The sequence below is a fragment of the Grus americana genome, chromosome 3 (assembly GCF_028858705.1).
Source record: "Grus americana isolate bGruAme1 chromosome 3, bGruAme1.mat, whole genome shotgun sequence".
Lineage (NCBI taxonomy): Eukaryota > Metazoa > Chordata > Aves > Gruiformes > Gruidae > Grus > Grus americana.
The window spans coordinates 18,432,780-18,452,830 of NC_072854.1; the positions used below are offsets into that span (position 1 = coordinate 18,432,780).

General features: G+C 40.9%; 1 protein-coding gene across 4 annotated transcripts in view; it reads right to left on the reverse strand.

Moving 5' to 3' along the window:
• Positions 1-20,051, reverse strand: part of RNF144A (ring finger protein 144A) — a 70,294-nt gene that overhangs the window by 23,989 nt on the left and 26,254 nt on the right. For all 4 annotated transcript variants that reach the window (XM_054820981.1, XM_054820980.1, XM_054820979.1 and 1 more), the window contains one exon: positions 6,008-6,153. In XM_054820981.1, the coding sequence (XP_054676956.1) occupies positions 6,008-6,142 (135 nt within the window). In that variant the 5' untranslated portion in view covers positions 6,143-6,153. The remainder of the gene's footprint in view (positions 1-6,007; positions 6,154-20,051) is intronic.

Consider the following 20,051-nt stretch of genomic DNA (forward strand, 5'->3'; position numbering starts at 1 on the left):
TTCTTATTTGGGGATGCAATTGGTAGAAACACACAGAGTAAGCTTTACAAAAAGAAATTTGTTTTCAAATGCCAACATATGCAGGATGAAACTCAAACATTCAGGAAGCAAAAACAACAACAACAAATTCAGTCTTCCCTTATATGGTTGTTTGAGAAAAGTTTATTCTATTTCAGAACAGAATGAGTATTTCTGAGTGGGAGGACATACACCTGCAGCAAACAAAGAACTTTCACTTTCACATGCAAAACATTATGCAAACAAAAATGAAGTAGTTTTCCCAACACCCAGATGAAGACAGATAATGTTAATCTCATTTAGTAACATCATACAGGGGAGGGGAGAGCTGAAGGCTTTTGGATCAAGTTTAGTTTTCACTTGGGGTTCTGCAGTTCCCAATTGTACATTAATTACTTTGTAAATAGGCCAGTTTATTATTAAAGCAGGGAGTTTTGTCATCACAGCACTTACGAGACGAGCCAGAACCCAGACATCCATGTGAATTGCTATGCAAACACAGAACAACCTCTAACCGCAAAGCCTCTACTGACACATCACGTGTCAAGATTACTATCAGTTCTCTGCTAAGGTCGGGGGGAAGTGAGCAAGGGCAGCAAGCTCTAAGCTTTGCCAGTGGCTGGTGGGAAACAGGAAAACATCACAGCTGCTAAGCAGCACCCAGAGCTCTATAAAACCACACAAGCCATTAGGTTTCCCCCTCCCTCCTGTTTCACAGCAAGTAGGACATCTCCTCTTGGTAGAGAGGACAGCCTGGCCCCAGCCCAGTGCTGCGCTCTACGGCAAGTTTCCCTTTGGCAAGCAGGGATGGAGAGGGAAGGCGGCTGAGCCCACCTGCTCCCATCCACGCTGCTCTTGGTGTCCGCCTTGCCCTGGGGAAAGGAGAAGCTGCTGCTGCCTCTGCCTCATTTGGAGTGAGGGAGAACATTAAGTAAATTGTGCTTTTTCCCATCTTCCAACTCAGAGGCCAAAGCTGTATGCGCTGCCAGTCAAGCATAACAAGAAAAAAAGACGCCTGCTGCCAGTTACAGGCAGGATAGTGACATTTGCCCTGCTGATCATAGGCTCTGCCCTTCCTTTCAGGTCTTCAGCCTCTGAAGAAGCTCAATGACTAGAATCAAGGAGACATGTATGAACAGCCATGATTAGCCAAAAGCAGTAATTCTGGTCAGAGGGCTAGTGTCACACTACCTGGGATAGAATGCACTTAGATACAGACTTAAAATCACAGTTCTGCCCAACTCAGAGGGACACCTAAAGATCCAGGGAAGGTTAACCAGCTGTCTCAAGGGCTTAAGGTAGAGCCTATGGGTAAGACTCAGAGTACAAGTATCTACTAAAACCAGCAGTGTTAGTTTCAAACTGCACAAAGTTGATCTACATGTCCACAGCTCACCAACAAGAAATCACAAACGAGTGGCAGAAGGTAGGTCTTAACATCGGTTTTGTCATTTTATTTTGATTGTAGGACCTCTCTCACATATCTCAATAGCACTCTTTCCTTCCACTGGTAGCAAGGTGGATTGCAGATGAATAATCAAAATAATTTTTTCAAAGACAAGTTCTCTCTCAGGTTTCATATTTCTTCTAGATATTTGCTTGTCTGGACTGCTTGCTTGACTGATTTTCTTTTAAAATTTGAGAAAGGTAACCTCAAATCATCAAGTACCAGAATGATCAGCACTGCGTAAATTCTTGAAGGGAACTGAACAATCTAGTGTGAAGCTAAGAGGACCTTAGCCTGTCTTCAGTAAGAGTAAGTGGCATTACTGTATTTGCAACACATTTGGCACTTCTACTTGTATGTTTATATATATAAAAATTATATACGTACACACATATACATGTAGTCCTGAATCTCAACACATTTCAGCAGCTGATGGACTTTCATGCAAGAATATCAACTGGAACAAAACCTGTTGTGACTTTAGTACCTATACAATTGGTAACACATCTTGTCCTTTAAGACACACGAGAATTTCATCATAGATTATAAAATGATCAGAATTCCAGGCAGGAATTGGACTAAAGTTGCTCCCTCATCTTCCCTCACCCCCCCAAAAAACCCAAAAGCTAAGTAATAACTGAAAAATTTTTGCACAGTAACTAATACAAAACAAAGTTCAACAGAAAGAAAAAAAGTAATGCTCTGTTTGCTTTATTCTCCTTTGCCTTCCATAAGGAGGTAAGTGTCATAAGGAAAATTTTCTGAAGAAAACATGCAAAATCAATTACTTCTCCTGGGGCAAGCAACTACTAAGTGACTATCTTGAAATTTATGGCTATTAGCTAGCTACTGTGTGCTACTTAAGTAGGAAAAAGTGATTTAATAAAAAGCAAAACATTTAAGCATTTTAGTCCAAAATTTGAAAAGCACACTTAAGATCAGTTCTGTTGCTGACATGATTCCAGAAGGAAAAAGATATTAGTTTGCCCCTTGACAATACTCAGAAAAACATCCAAACAAAAAGCCAGCAGCAGATAGCTTGTTTTCCTTTCTACTCGCTAGACTTTTGTTCCTCTGGTACCTTGAGCAATACAACAACGGATACATTCCTAATGGATGAGATATACAAAACCTGAGAGCACTCACAGTATTGTGTGCACATTAATGATCATAACAATAAAAACCATAATGGAGTATTGTACTAATAGCCACAACTGGCTAATAATAATACGATGGGAAATTGTAGCATCTATGCCTTATCAGCAGAGGAGTGGCAGTCTGCTCTATTCAATCCGTGCACAGCTCTGCCAGAGAGCAGAAGGAAACAGTGTCCCCATTCTATCTTTCTGAATAGCAATGCTGTGTTATTGTGTAAGTGTCGGGAAGAGACAATCCTTCATGGGATCTTCACCACGGCACTTCTATGCTTATAAAGGAATGAAGACTTGCAGACAGAAACATTGTAGGATTGAGAAGTCTGCACGTTGATCTAAATTCTGCATACATACCAGTAGCACTGCACTTGAAAAATCTTTCTGATACATACTCACGCTGTCTCAGCTTGCTGGGATTTAGACAGAAGGGCTAGAGCTAGGAGCAAAAGCTGCAGCAAAAATGGTTTTCACACTTGTAATGGATAACTTTTTTTTCTTTTTTGCTCATATCACTGCAGAGGCCACCAGTTACTTCAGATCATTTACATAAAAGCAAGAAGCCAGAACAAAATTATATATTGGTCCACCAAAAATGGTCAACTACTTCTCCAAGTGTATTTCCACTTATCCTAGTATCATGTACTGAATCTACTGTATGTAGACTCCATCCAAAGTCTTGAGTCAAAAGAATATTTTTTTTCCTGTTGGCTTTCAATAACTTTAATTTGGCCATTCACAAAACACAGTTCATATTGAAGACTGCAATGGAGGGCTGTTGGTGTTGGAGCGAGTCCAGAGAAGGGCCACCAAGATGATCAGAGGGCTGGATCACCTCTCCTCTGAAGACAGGCTGAGAGAGTTGGGGTTGTTCAGCCTGGAGAAGAGAAAGCTCCAGGGAGACCTTATTGCAGCCTTCCAGTACCTGAAGGGGCCTACAGAAAAGCTGGAGAGGGACTGTTTACAAGGGGATGTAGTGATAGGGCAAAGGGGCAATGGCTTTAAATTGAAGGAGGGCAGATTTAGATTAGATGTTGGGAAGAAATTCTTCTCTGTGAGGGTGGTGAGGCACTGGCAAAGGTTGCCCAGAGAAGCTGTGGCTGCCCCCTCCCTGGAAGTGTTCAAGGCCAGGTTGGATGGGGCTTTGGGCATCCTGGTCTAGTGGAGGGTGTCCCTGCCCATGGCAGGGGGTTGGAACTAGATGGTCTTTGAGGTCCCTTCCAACCCAAACCATTCTATGACTCTATGACTGTTCACAGGAGGAAGACCAGTGGAGGAATCTGTGCATAGCTGTCACACTTTTCTTTAACCATTGCCAATGGGCTGAACAGTCTTGCCTGAGTCGTTACAGGAGTATTTTCTTAGGCAATTTAACAACCTTCAGGCTGTCCACAAGGTAGAGATGGAGGCCCTGGGTTTCAGTCATGCTGAATTCTTGGGCTGACACAGATTGATAGCTACTGCCCCTTGTAACTGTTGGGATTGATTCTTCTTTCTTCCCCCACCACCACCAAGTAAAGCAAGGGTAATATTATTTTCCTAGTATTTCACAGAAAAACTTTAGGGTATATAATTTTTTCAGAGCATTCAAATGTCACCATAGTGAAGCTCATACAAATGGCAGACAAGAGGCAGATGAGGTACGTTGGTTCACTTAAACAGGACAAAGCTGCATGAACTGTTCAAGACAATCAAATACAAGTGGTAAAAATGGACTGACGATTCCAGCTGAATAGGGTTCGACATAAGAATCCAATGTCACCACAGTAATTTACTTATGCCAGGTCCGCAGAGCAGGTTATCAGCAAAGGTTATATCTTTAATATCTATAACAGGTTATATCTTCTGGAACAGCAGTAAGAGTCAATAACTGTATTCTACCAAGAAGCGATTGAAGATCACTGATGGCAGCAAACGTTAGAAGGAACAAGATGAAGAGGAAGAGACATATCTGGCAACCCAGCCTTTCTGCAGCCACTTAAATGTAACTGAAAAAACTGAAATTAAAATATTCTCCACATCCAGGCAACAGGCAGAGACACAGAAAACTCAGCTGTAAATACTAGAACTATCCATTGTGCAGTAGAGAACAGATTTCATGAAGCCTATTATTTTATATACTTTTGCACGCTTGAGCAAACACTTTTCAAAGTGTATAATGAAGCAATATTTACTTTTTAATTTGAAAGGCACAGTGTTTGCAGACTGTACCCGTTTACCTACCTGGGTGCTCACTTTCTCTTTTGCCACAGAATATCAGCGTTCAAGTTGGTTGCGATAACTTGGAGGTTTTAGAATATTGCATGTTTCAGAAACTGAGTTGTTTGCATTGCTTCTTTTTTTGCTGTTTTCAGTAAGCAACAAAAAGAGCTATTTGCACTGTTCCAACCCCCTATAGCCTCTCAATAACTATCAGAAAAAATTCTATTATTTAAAAAAAGGTAAAATTTCCATGAAGAAAATGATAGAAAAGACTATTTAAAAAAAAAATCTTTGTTCTTAACATTAAAAAAACCACCAAAAAAATCTTTGTTCAAAAGGACTTTCAAATTAAGGAAAATCACCCAATTCTATGTCTGAACCTATAATTTCTCAGGAGTTTATGACATGGTGTTAAAGTCTTTGAACATCATGTATCCCAGAAATTATATTCTTACTGACATTACTGTAACTTTTCCACTGCTGAACCATCGTTACAAGGTTTTTGGTGTACTTGCACCCATTGCAAAATTAAAGGATCTAACATTGTCATTCCAAATCATCATTAGGAATGGAAAATTATACTACTACTACTTTTATTTCTCTGTTCATAAACTAGCAATACCCATTTACTGTTATGATGATCTTTGCTACATGCTATACCTACATTCACCAAACAGTGTGTTTACTTAACTGACAAGATTCTTGTTATACCAGGAACGCATTTGTGCAATATGGCAGTCAAAAACTGTTACAGGACTGTAATTATGATACAGTGAAACTAGAATCTATAATACAGTAAATATTTTTCTAGTTACAAATGTGTGCACTACGCTGTTCCAGAAAGGCTTGGGGGTAAAGTTAAAAAAAAAATAAACAAAAGAACAATCAACAAAAAAAATTCCTGAAATCCAAGCCACTCATAGATAAAAGTGAAAAGGTGAATAACCTTGCTAAGGAGGTAACTGTATACAGCAGTACACTGAAGTGCTGAGTAAAACTTTTTTTTCTATAAACAGGAAAACAGAAGAGTTTGCTTGCTAGCATTTGTGTTAAACACTGTTGCTGTGCACTTATTTCCACCACAGCATCAACACTTCGGAGTGAAACCCACTCAGCAGAAACACACATGATTTCTGCAGTTAAAATTGTGCAGGTTTTTATGCCTAATAATAAAAAAAAGCAAACTCACCAGGGTACAGAAGATGCATTGGCATTGTGCTATTGTTGTCATCTGCTCCACGGGATATTCACCGAGGCAGAGCTTGCAGGACACTAATGGGTCGAGTACCAAGTCCCAGGTAGGCCTATATCTTGCTGTAGTCATTGCAGAGCAGTCTGAAAAACGGCACAAAAATAAAGATACTCCATCACTTCCTTATACTGATACTTGGTACATCTCTGCCACTAAAAATATCATTGTCAGCTGCTGCTTGTTAGCTATTTGGGAAAAATAATACAAACAGCAATGGCTAATTTGACAGCATCAGCACTTGCAGTAGGCTATACATCCCCTGCCTGATAGAACATGTATATAGCAAGCAGAAGAAAAAAAAAACCCCAAACGATCACGTAATACACTGACAAAAATATGAGAACAAGCAGGAAATATCCTTAGGTCACCGACTTCTGTCCAACATTATAAATGCAAAGATCACATTCCCAATTCCTGCCACTTCCACCACTAGTTACAAGCTTTCTTTCACCAACATTGATTACCCATCACTTAATACATTCCTTAACCCCAACTCCAGCTACCCAGGTGAGACTCAAGATATTTCATGAGCCAAAGATCTAATATGACCCTTTTCCAGCCTGATGATATTGCAACTCAGATGCAGACATTTTTGTTCCCAAGGGCACAGATGGATCAGTTTGCCAAGTTAATTTTAAAAAGAATGGTGAATATTCTGATTATCCTCAGAGTTTCTTAGCCTGCATTTTTCTACCAACCCTTGCTATATGCCAAGAGCACAAATTTGTTGCAACAACAACCAACTGGGCCAAATAAGAACGTAAAAATTGAGCTATAAGAAGAGGCTGTAAAACCTATATATCACCCTCAAGACAGCAATACGATAGGATCACACAGAGTATCTTTATCCTAGGCTTCAGGGCCCAGATGGAGAGTTGTCAAATGACTAACCAGAAAGAAAATAATCTCACACATAACAAATTTATTCCCACAAGGAGGAAAGCTAATTTACAAGTTACACATGTGGGAAAAAAACACCCAACAAAAACCAAAAACCACACACTCCCTCAAACATCTAAGGTAACTTATGTAGTAATCCGATCTTAATACTGTATTTACTAGTATTTTTTGTCACTGTGACATTGACTTTCCAAGTGCGGGAAATTCACATCCCAAGGCTGCTAGGAGGTCCACATTATCTCACCTCCCTCCTTCCCAAAATTAGCTGGTTCCTTACTGTCCCCACACTGGCAGTTATGCTACTCCAACCATGATTACAGGTTTGTTTGGGTTTGGGTCCCTGGCCCCCCGCCCCGGCCCCGACCCCACTGGCACTTGCAGGAACTGCTTGTATCTAAGTCATATTATCTGCGAACTTCCCAAGACCTCCAGAACTGCAAAAAATTACTTTAATGCTTATTAGACTAGGTTTAGGCAGATGTTCAAGCAATATATGCTTTTTGCCCCCAAAGAAATCACACGGAGAGTTCAAAGAAGCATTTGTGAAGTCTGAGTCTTTGATACTGAATTAATTGTCGATGTGACTGCACCAAAGTCTCTAAATTCTCTGAAACAAAGTGAAGGTTTTACATTAGCCCTCCGTTCAGCCTAACTCATTAGAAGATGCCCTTTATAAGGGACATAAAGGACACCAAAAGGGTAGAGCCTAGTCACACTCATTTCTAGTGTAGCCATCAGGGAGGGGAGGGGAAGGGAAGAGAAGAAAGATTTAACAGCCCTATTTCCAGGGATGCTCTGGATCACTTCCTCCAAAAGCCCCCCCCCGCAACCTCCACCCTGTTTCAAAGGAAACAGATGAAATAGTCCCACAGAAGGGTACACGAGTAACGACTCCATGTCACAAAATAGGACTCGTGCTGGGCAGTCTTTTCTGACACTTTAACACAGAAGTCTGACACGGTGATATGAATGAAACCCCAAGATTTTTAAGGCTATTAGATTGCCCCTTTACTGTCAGTTGCCACTACTTTTTCATTTAACACAAAATACCAGTGAAAACAAATTTCTTCTTCCAAACTCTGGTTTACCTGACATTTGCAGATAGACTCATGAAGTATTTGAGAAGCAAGGATCAAACACACCGGAACTAACTGTTTGCTATTAGTCTGAGCATCCTTTGCTTGTTTTGCACAGTTTATTGCACATCTGTTGCTTATGGCAGCAAGGAGATGAAACTAGCAGATGAACAATGCAGAGGGATAAATTAAGGATGCACTTGTATACACCAGGCAGACCAAAATCCTAGCAAGTTTTATGGAGAAGACGTAAAATCTGACAATTCACACTAAAAGCTTGCCAAATGTATTGATACCATTCAATCCACGCAAAAAAGAAATTTATATATTCAATGTGAGTCACTAAGCGATGATAAAGGGGAAAGTATTAACCTTTCAGGTCCAAGGCCTACACTTGCTCCCTAGGACTTTCAACAGAGGCTTAGTGGTATCACTGTGGTAATTCCTCTTCTGCAGCACAACTATACTGCAGTAACACCTCACTGGGAAATATTTCTCCTCTTTGTCTTCTCCTACAAAGCAAATGTGAATCCAAGTGAAACTTCTATCAAGCTGGCATCCAGCAGGCCAGCAGAAATTGGTTGTCCAATACAGTTGGCATGTAATCCAGGACTTGAACTGAGTTGTGGTGATAACAAAGCAAACCCTGAATGCAGCCTCAAATGATAGCAGAGCCATTCCTGCTCACCTCTCCTTGCCAAGAACCTTCTTTTAATAATGAAATTTTACATTCATTATGAGGGCGTGTGTGTAATGCCTCTTGTCACTGATGGCATTAAAACAAGGATCAGAAAATTTGCCGCCTAGCCTTGGAAAAAGCGTATCGAAAGCTACCACAATCCCAATGCAACATCTCTGCTGGGTATCCCTGTAAGGAACACAGGGAATGAAGCTTTCCAAAGCACAGACTAGGTCTTGCTTCATGATCATCTGGCACACTGCTGCAACTAAATAATAAGCTTTTGTGTTTACATAATGATGCTTAAGAAATCTTTTAAAAACAACCACACACAAAACAAAAAAAAAAAACAAATTCTCAGGAGAACAACATAGAAAAAACTACCTTTTGTCAAAATCAGATTCAGACTCCTACTGTTCCATAGCTGTGGTCTTACGGCTTCAGATTGTATTCTCATGCTTTCTAGTAATGTGCAATGCTTCCAGGAGAACATAAAGTAACAGCAAGAAGAAAGAGAAGGCAACTAAAAGGAGCTCTAGAGGAACAAAATATTGAGAAATAGGCACTGGCATGCCCCTGTGCTGAAGGCCACCAGTTACAGCACCAGGCAGTAGAAAGTTTTGCCTCATGATTTGGCTATCTGCTAGGAGCAGCTAGCGAAGGTATAGAACTACAGTCCAATCTACCTACTGAACAGATCTTACCCCAATAAACATTTAGTTCATTAGAGATTTACTGTTGATTACCAAGTTCAGTACAAACATCAATATTTCATGGGCCCTGATAACAAGTGTGCCAAATCAGACTTAGAATCACAGAATGTCCTGAGTTGGAAGGGACCCATAAGGATCATCGAGTCCAACTCCTGGCTCCACACAGGACCAGCCAAATCAGAGCATATGACTGAGAGCGTTATCCAGACGCTTCTTGAACTCAGTCAAGCTCAGTGCTGTGACCACTTCCCTGGGGAGCCTGTTCCAGTGCCCGACCACCCTCTCGGTGAAGAGCCTTTCCTGATATCCAACCTAAACCTCCCCATCGCAGCTTCATTCCATTCCCACGGGTTCTATCACTGGTCACCAGAGGGAGGAGATCAGCGCCTGCCCCCTCGCTCCCCCTCGTGAGGAAGTAGTAGGCCGTGATGAGGTCTCCCCTCAGTCTCCTCTTCTCTAGGCTGAAGAAACCAAGGGACTTCAGCCTCTCTTCATATGTCTTCCCCTCTAGACCCTTCACCATCTTTGTTGCCCTCCTTTGGATACTCTCCAATAGTTTTATGTCCTTTTTGTACTGTGGCGCCCAAAACTGCACGCGGTACTCGAGGTGAGGCTGCACCAGCACAGTGTAGAGTGGGACAATCACTTCCCTAGAGCACCTAGCAATGCTGTGCTTGATGCACCCCAGGACACAGTTGGCCTTCCTGGCAGCCTGGGCACACTGTTGATTCATGTTCAACTTGCTGTTGACCAAGACCTGCAAGTCCCTTTCAGCATGGCTGGTCTCCAGCGTCTCATCGCCCAGTCTGTATGTATAGCCAGAGACTTGAGAGAAAGAAAATGAGAAATTGGTCAACAGTTCAGATTCCACACTCTACTGCAGCCAAAGTGAATCTCATTTACATATTTTTGCAGACTGTGGTCCATATCCAGTAATACTGAATTTGTAAGAGACATGGTAATACAGCACATCATTTTCAAGGACAGCATCCCAAAGCAAGCTGGGAGTAGGAAACATAGGAAGTGGCTTTAGTGATAGCTTGTTCAGAGCAGTCTTTTCATAAATTAACAGCAACCAGACTAATGACTATTTAATTCTGCAACCATGTGCACGTCCACACCAAAAAGGAATCGCTGCGTAAGGAGACAGAAGTGACTGAATCTTGTTGCTGTAACAACATGTTAATATATTTAAAATGTGACTGTTATGCGTTCTGGGAGATGGGTATGGAGGGGAAAGGAATCTTTCATTATTTCTGCACAACAATTAATGAATTAAGTGAATACAAACTGGATTTTTGAACAGTAATGCCTTAGTTTTTGGTCCACCTACACAGACTACATTTTCAAGTGAGAACAAATGGCTGACTTGATCTCTGGTAAGTCAAGAATAGAACAATTCTTTCTTTCCAGGCTTCAAGAAGTTGCAGAAAACAGTGACACAGAAATACTTGTGAAAACTTTTGTGAAGAAGTCTGTGAAATCAAGAAATAATGCAACTTTCTTCCATGCAAGTCATTCAAGAAATCAAAACAGTATGATTTTTCTTATTACACTGTAGTCAAGAATTTCATGGCACTGTACAGCCAAGCTGCAGTTGCATTGTCAACACTTCAGACACATGACCAGCTACATGAGGAAAAAGTGACTAAAAGATATAGTTGAATAAAATAGTCATACACAGCATGCTTTAACTGGTGAGCCTTTTTCACCAAGCAAGACTCAAAAATAGAGCTTTCACCAGAATCTAAATTTCAGCTTTAGATCAGGGATGGGTTTCATTTCTAAATTAAGGGCTTCATTGCCCTCTCCTCCTAGACAGCTAATCAGGTACACTTAAGTCATCTGCCTTAAGGAGTTATCTTAAATCTGAATTTACTGACATGATGGAAATCAGCTCTTTTAGAAGTCAAAGGAATGGATTTAAAAAGGATTTAAAATTGCTTGTCATTCCTGTTGTCCCTCTTTGTCAAAATAACTCTAGTTAAAATAATCCAGGCTACTAGATGAAATCAAACACATCTGCTATAATACAGCTTTAGTTTTCTATATATAAATAAGTATATATGCGTATATATAATCCAGGCTACATTTCTTCCTACATGAAGTCAAACACATCTGTCACAGAACAATTTTATATATTTAATATATATTATATATTTAATAATATTATGTGTATATATTATATGTATACATTTAATATTTATAAACATAAAAATACAAATCTACAAAAGTTTCTCCCAATTTTTTACTTATGTGGAAAAAATGCACATTTCTGAAGCAGAGTCATCTGCAGAAAGGCTACTACACTGCACTCTGGAACTGGCACTGCCTGCCACATCTATTAAGTGAATGTTTTTACTCTGACCTAAACAATTCTGAGCCTTCCTATGTAGCCACAGCTGTAGCTCGCTGTACACAATTCGATAACTATCTCCAAAACCCCTAAATCAGCAGGGATTGATTTACATGATCAAGGTCGATGGCTGAGGGTGTTCAGCAACAGTCCTGCAACATGGACTATTTGTTACCCCTGTCAGAGTTTGAACTTGATGCCATTTTTCTCTGTTCCTAGGCTCTTCCAAGGACCCTCAGAAGGATTATATGGCTAGGGAAATATGAAAGAAGCCTGCATGACATAATTGACCAGTTAGCAATTATTTTTTGTTGGTGTTGCCAGTTATTATGCAACTGTACCATAGACTGATACGGCCATTTTAAAGTCCCTTGATAAAACACATTATGACTAAATTCACCCACTATGTAGATTCTATGGTTATAAAAGTTGGCAGGCTGACTTAGTATCTCTCACTTATCAATCCTGGATAGTTACTGGCATCTATCACTGCATTAACTGTCTGTCTCTGAGTCTTCATCCTCACAGAACTGCTTGGGAAGTAAAATAGAATAATTCTCTCTGCTAGATGTCTGGCAAACTAACAGACAGAAAACTGGATTTACATAGATGTTTAGGTATTTAGAGATGACTAACTTACAGAAGTCTGGTGCCTGCCTTAGGTTCTTAAATCCTGCCAAATGCCTACTTAACTCTTAAGGCTCACTCATAAATCTGATCCACAATCAACTGCACAAGTCCAGCAGTTATCAGTTGTCCTTTGAATTCCAGACAACCCCAACCAGTAAAGCCATGTTCTGTCTTCAGCATAACATGCTGCTGTTTTCAGGCACAACTCTTTTCAACACATAAGAAACTTCAGCTTGTACAGAATACTGCAGAAAGTCATGTCAACACACAGTCTACAATGAACTCCTCAGACCTGGCCTTTAAGTCCTTACACTGGCTAACCATCAACTCCAAGCTCACCATCTCTGTTCTTATCTTCAAGTTATTCCAGGGCCTGAGCTCAGAAGAGATAAAAGACCATGTAAAGGCTTAGAGAACTGTCAGCAACTTCAATTTACTGGCCAATATAGCACATGGGAAACAGGCTCTTCCTTGAGTTGAAACAATTATTCCAGGGACTTTGGTCCACCTCATGAATAGCCACTATGTTTCTTTGCTTTACCTCCCTGACTGATAAAAAAGCCTCATATTTTTAACATAGTTATATATCTAATATATACGCATGTGTACACATAATATGAAAATATATACAGGTATAAAGATTACATTGAAACATTCCAATGCCAAGAAAAAAACCAGTAAGAATAGCTGGTTTCTCACAAATAAAAAGGTACCTGATCAAGGTAGCATCAAGAGTGAAAAAAAAAATAAAAAATCTACTGGACCATTTCCGGGACAAGTCACTGTTAGGAGAAATTAAAAAAAAAAAAACAAAACCCAAACAAAAAACCAAACACTTTTTCTTTGCTAAACTCCTGGCTAATAATTTTTCTTGTTTCTTTTCCTGAGAAATTAAGAATATCACATAAGGCGAAAAAATATGAAAATTTATACAACTTGGTTTGATTAGGGCACAGACCATGAAAGATTTCAAATATTAGAAAAGTAATGGACAGCTTCTAGATCTATGGATGTATATGATGATACTGTCTATCAAAGGCATGGGTGGGTAGAGAGGAAAAGATATTATGGAGACAAACACAGAAAACAAACAGATTTTTTAAACTTCAGCTTCTAAAGAATACTACAAATAGACATGCCACAAGCTCATCCTCTATCCATGCAGAAGTACCTCAGAGGACAAGATCCTTTCATGCACCCCAAAAAACAGAGCTGCTGAAAAACGTGACAGAGCCAAAGACTTCTCTGACCTTGCATTTTCCTGTGTTTGTCACCTGCTCCAGTGCCACTGTCACTTCTGGAAGCACTGCCAAAATAAACTGGGTGTGCCTGTTATTCAGATCCCGTAGGCAGGGGTGAAAACATTTCAAAGAAAAAAAAATCACTTTGTGTGAAAGAAATTGCGGTCAGGCAGCAGGGAAAGAACTGGAAGATTCAAAGGTATGGAGAAACCACCCCCTGTAATTTAATAAAAGAAGTGAGAAGTAAGACAAAGAACACAGGAAAGATGGGAGGAAATTATGAGAAAATAGGGAAAAAGATCTTCTTCCTAGCTGTTCCCAGAAGCGTATAATGTCATACAGACTACAACGACAACAACAACTCAAGTGGAATTCTACTGTATTATGCCCCAAACATTCAATATCCCCAAAAGATGACATGAGCAAAAGGACAGAGGTGTGGTAATATTAAGGAACATTGCTCAGAATTCATGTGTCTAATTGATGTTTGCTATCCAAGAGGTTGTATGAGTCCTGGAGCAGCAGAGCACCTCAGGCGAGAGCTGGGAAATCCTTGCACCATCCCATTTCCCAGCACTGGCACCCCAGACCCTCAGCTCACCTCAGGACACTCTCAGCAGCCAGGGAGAGAATTTGAAACAGCTAGGCCAAGGTGATATGCATTTTAAAAAGCATCCTCCTCCAGGCTGAGCAGGAAAATTCCACTGTAGAACAGGTGTATCACCTGGATCTGAAACTGGCACGCATGCAACACATTTTGGTTTGGAAAGAATGATCCTGCCCATCTCATTCGCTCGCTTTAGAGTCACAAACCCATTAGATGCTCATTAAAAACTCCCATAAATTTTAATACAATTCCTCATTAAAAACTCCCATAAACTTTAATGCAATGAACTCTGATGCACTTAATGCACTGCCTTTGAATACTAGGGCCAAGACCAAGGTACCATCTATGAATTATTATGGCAATCACTATGCTCATGCAAAAGTGTGGAAAACCATGGGTTAAATCATTAACAGTTGAAATATTTAAGGTCTCATTGTTCTAAAGACAGGAAAACGAGCTGCACACACAGAATCTAGGAAATAAAGATTTTCTCCATGTGAAGAATGACACTTTACACTCCATTTTTCCTCTTATCCTCAAGTTTCAAGAAACCAGAACCAAGCCTACATGACTGAAATTGTAGTGAGACTCTGAGATCAAGCACAGATTAAAACAATCTATTGGCATCGTGACCAAAGGAACAAGAGTTCCGGGAAAACACCAAATCTCCTCTCTCCACTGACAGTTGAATACAACAAAAGCAGTGTAATCTTTTTTGAAAGGAGTTACGATATGAATAACTATTTCAACAGATGCTGGCAACAACCAGGAGACTTTCAGAGTCAAAGAGCAACATCCTATTGACTTGGCTTTTTTGGTTATGAGAAGACAAAATCAGAAACAGTCAAACTCATTTTTCTGGCTGAACGTTTTCAGATTTTGCTTCTACTGGAAGAAAGCTGATGGTTATTAAGTTTTCAGATTTACAGAGTATTCTGCACCTTGTAACCACCACATTTGTTAACAGAAGTCATGCTCAAAACCACCAAGGGCTACGCAGCTAGTGTTCATCAGCCAAGGCAGGCAGCTCAGAATGCAGTTAAGTCCTAGTCCAAATTAACATGGCTAAGAAGGTAGTTTCATGTTTTCCAGCTATGAGCTCCTATTATAGTCATGGGCTGTTGGTGCCTACTCTAGGGTGTGCTGACTGACTATTTTGGCAGTTCTGCTGGCCATACCGACTAGAGCTCTACTACTGGCTACAAGTAACTCAGGAGCCACCTGCATTTAAAGTACCATAAACCTTCGGCTGATTTCCACCCATATGCCTTGCCCTCTTGCTGGACCTAACTCTCCCACAATGAAAGGAGCCCATTATGAATTATGAATCTGACAGACTTCAACGTCTTAAAAGAAGGTACGATGAAGCCAACCTAAGAGACCGGTCTTAACCAAAGTCAGTTGTAACCTGAGCACGCAACTCACAGCTGCAACAACCTCTGAACCGTATCTGGCATTGAAAAGTCACTCGTGACTGAATTATGTTCTAGCTTGTGAAGGCCACAGTAATAACAAGGGCATAGACAATTCCCCTGCTCTCTAGGGTAACATCTTATTTTATTATTTTCCAGAAACTCATAAACTACCCAGTCAAAAACAACTGCTTTGCTATGCCTTTCCTCCTATCCCTTACATTTTCCCCAACTCTTTCCCCCTCCACCCCTTTCCTTGCTTCCTCCTATTCTTTCCCTCCTCTCTGCTTACAAGGAACTGCTGAATTAGTTCACTCCAAGCTGTCTCCACAATAGCAATAAATCAGTGAGTAGTTTGAAACTTTAACCTACCACAAGGCTTCTCCTTCTCCACAGTTGACTCTCTCAAAAAAATAAAAGCTATGTTTACACACAGCCCAAATAACACCAAGGGTTTTTCTTTGTTGGGGGAAAGAGAAAAGACTTGGAAGCTTAAAGCTGGAAGCCACATTTAAAGCTTTGCAAATTTATTGAGAAAATGCAAATATGAGCAAGGTGTGTAGAGCCCTAGTTCTGCGATACTTGGAGAGACCAGCTGAGCAATTCTCTCATTTCCACCAGTCAAAAGGAAATAAAAATTGTCTTTTTCCTTGCAACTATGGCAAAATGCACGATTGGTGCACTGCCCAGTGCTGTACTTGCATTGTGCTTCACAAGTCTCAGGTGAAGCAATAAAGTATGTGGGATTGAAAAAAACCCACCAGAAACCCTCTTAATGTCTGTCACTTGTGTACTAGCAGCAGAGCTCAGGCTTTAACAACAGGTCACCTCTTAGCTGTAAGACAGCACATACACAAGTACCACCCTTTCATGTGCTACACTTGAACTGCAAAGCAGATATGCTGGTAGCTGAAAACAGAGTGGGGTGAGGTCTGGTTAACTTACCCACAGCTCTCTTTATCCCTGCGACTCAATAATAACCATCAAATTCCAGGCAGATATTTGTAAGAGACAGCATTTTTCATGGCTCCCAGTGTGGACAGCAAGTTCCCAGTCTCACGCCCCAGATCTGCTCCTCAGATTAGCATGAAGTTCTCCCTTGTTCTGAAGAGTTACTTTCCACTAACAATATCGAGAGAGAAAAGAACCAATAAGGCACATACAGTCCATAGGACTAGGAGGAAAATTTTGCCAAAGTACAAGAAAAGAGAAAGACTCTTCGTAGCAGTAAGACTTCATAGAAATGTTTTGTACAGTAATTACAGCCAGTTTGAAAATTACTTTTCCCTTTTCCAAAACTATGTCTAAAACCAGCAACTCTCACTAAGAAGTTGGACGGCTTCTCTGCAGAAGTAACAGCTTCTATTATACCATATCGCACTGCGCATCAGCTATGACCCAGAAATGCCCTTCTAGTTTTCAGAGGACAGAAGTACATCAGAGTGAATTAGATGTCATGGTATACAAACTCATTTACCACATTGGTGTGACAAACCAGCACATGCCTGGGCACACACCCATCGCTCACATGGGCTACAGAACTTACAGAGAGATTCTTAAGTAGTACCACTTTGATTAGAGCAGATGTTTAATTTGGTCTGGTTTCTTCCTCCTTATTGATGGTCCAGTTGAGCCCAGGGAAGCCAGGAGGCTTCCTCCCTTATTGATGGTCCAGCACAGGCCTGGGAAGACCTTCACCAAACACAATCAAGAGAAAGTTCACATCAGTGTGAACCGCTAAGATTGTACACACCAAGAAAAGGATGATCTAGCGATTAAAACATCACCCAGGTTATAAGAAACTACTAATAACCTCTTCTGTCTCAAGTGTACTGCATAACTGAGCAGCTCACGCAGTTTAGTCGTGCCTCAGACAGACACATCAGCCGGTACCTACCACATCACATCGGCTGGTGGGTGGATGAACAGTGCATCAGCTGCCTGAGCACGTGTCTTCCTTCTCCTCTCCCTCTGCAGCGCGAGAATCAGCATTTGCAGTATTTTCAGAGGTTGTTAGCCTCAACGCCAGTCCCAGCTCTAATCCTTCACAGCAATATTACCATTGCATAGTAATGCTCCCTGCTTCAGTGTTGGTTTTTTCCCCTCCCCACATTTAACGACGTTTGCAGTGTAAGACATGTACCTGTTTGCTGCAGAAAGCAGCAGCACGGTAGCACCCCTCTGCACGTGGCAGGCGCCGTGCAGAACGCCTCTGCCACAGCAAAGGCTGAAAGAGCAAGAGCAAAGGCTGAAGCGCTGAGGGCACGCAGAGACAGCACAAAGCAGAAGGGGAAGAAAGGAAAGGGTGCAGGTTCACCACAGTGGAAACATTCCCTTCAGGGCTCCTCACGCTACGGTTGTCCAGATAACAAGTGCCATCAAGTCACAGACCTTTGATTTGGGAACACAGGCAGAGGAATGCTATTGGGATTTTCCCCATATCGCTTTGTAAACTTGAGCACAGCTCTTAAAAATCAATAGGTATCAGGCCTTGGTTTATTACTTCTAGTTTCCACTTAGTTTTCTCCTCTTACTCATTGACTAATTGTAGTAAATTAAGGTGCTTTTGGAGCTTGAACTATAGTTTTTCTTTGCTCATTTATAACAAAACCTCAAGAACAAACTACTGGCAGTTCTACATTTGTAAATGGCTTTCCCTGCCAATTAATTCATTTGGTAAGGACAGTAAGGAGCTGATAGGACTTTTTGCTTTTTTAACCTTTTATATTATGGAAGAGACTTGGCTTTTGAACTACCCAAACAGAACAGATGTTGAAAATGATTAAAGGAAAATACTAACTCAGTATAGAATAAGTTATCAAAAAAAAAGTTAAATAAAGCCTTTCTAATGTGTTACCAGCATATTTGATTTGAATAACAAAATTAAAAATAAAACAGCATGTTGCTTTACATGTCACTGCTTTGTTAGAAAGAAAACTGACAGGACTTAAGTCAGTCCCTTGCACCTTCTTCATGCCCACATAATTCATCCTGCTAAAGAGGGAATACCTCAGGCAACAATTAAGCAACACAAATCCACCCAGTGTGATCTGAGTACTTGACTCTACTGCAGATTTGATATGTAGTGAAAGGGCCTACTCACAAGCCAGCAATTGCCTGCTAACATTTTGCCTTGCCTCTTAGCACACCTAGACCATATTAACCCCTTCCCCAAATTAGCACACACATTGCAACAGGTACTCAGTTCTGGCTTGTTGGGTATACCCCACGCTGTGTGTTCCTAGGAACAGTTTTGGCTTGTGGCTCTGTGCAAGCCACCTGCATCCTGCTCGACTCGTAACTGCTGCCTGCTCGACTGTGAGCGTGGGCAGGAAGGACTCAGAAACACAGCCCTGGCTGCACGCTTCTTACGGGTCGCAGTGCTGACCTGCTCACTAGCAGAGAGCACGCTGGGCACACAGATAGAAAACACGTACTTATTCTTCAGTTTCCCAGCAGAGAGATCTGGCGTGCAGCACGAAGTGAGGGAAATTTGCACACGCTTATTCTGGCAAGGATGACAGCATTTCTAGGGCAGCTTAAGTTTGTGCTCATCATTCTAGGGGGTTTATAAAGAGCAGCTTTAAAAACAAAACAGGCAAATGAAGACCTTTCCTCAGTGAGTCCTGATGGTTTTTAAAGGAAGTTAACATTACCAGAATTAAGTCATTTTACTTCCTGAAGAAGGAAACAAAATGAAGCAGTGGCACTTAGATTTAAAGCAATGATATACACAATATATTCCTTAAGCCACTTCATAAAAAGAGGTCCTTCCACAAGTCCAAGTGATCAGTCCATTATCTAAAAGGTGACTAAAGTTTGTCCGACAAACACAACACCCAGGAAACAGTTAATAGCTCTTTGAAAGCACTCTTCTCCCTGTGTAAAACATCTACGTCAAGCCTCTCACCTCGGACATCAGTTATGTCTGAAAAATCCTTGTTAGAAGCTTGACATACTCAGATGGTTGCTCTGCACTGTCACAGGCAATTTATTAACAGGAATCAAACTACCCTAAACACTACATCAGGTCTTGCTCCATATTGTAAGATTCCCAGATTAGGGTCAGCATCACCCTCAGACTGCAAACTCCTCTGTGGGAAAGAGATTTTACTTTTTATGTTTGCATAGTGCATGTTGCAGTGGACCACAGGTTTCAGAAGTTAACATCAATGCAAAGTTATAAAACAATTCAACTAATATTAATACCCTTGGTACTAAATTCCATGCCTCAAAAAAAAAATGGATGAGTAGCTGAATTTAGTGGACAACTATTTTCTCTAAACCCGCTTGGGTGTCAGGAAGTATCTTTGCAACAGCACTTGTCTGAGCAGTTCCGACTCCTGTAGCTTCCTCCTTGTTGTATG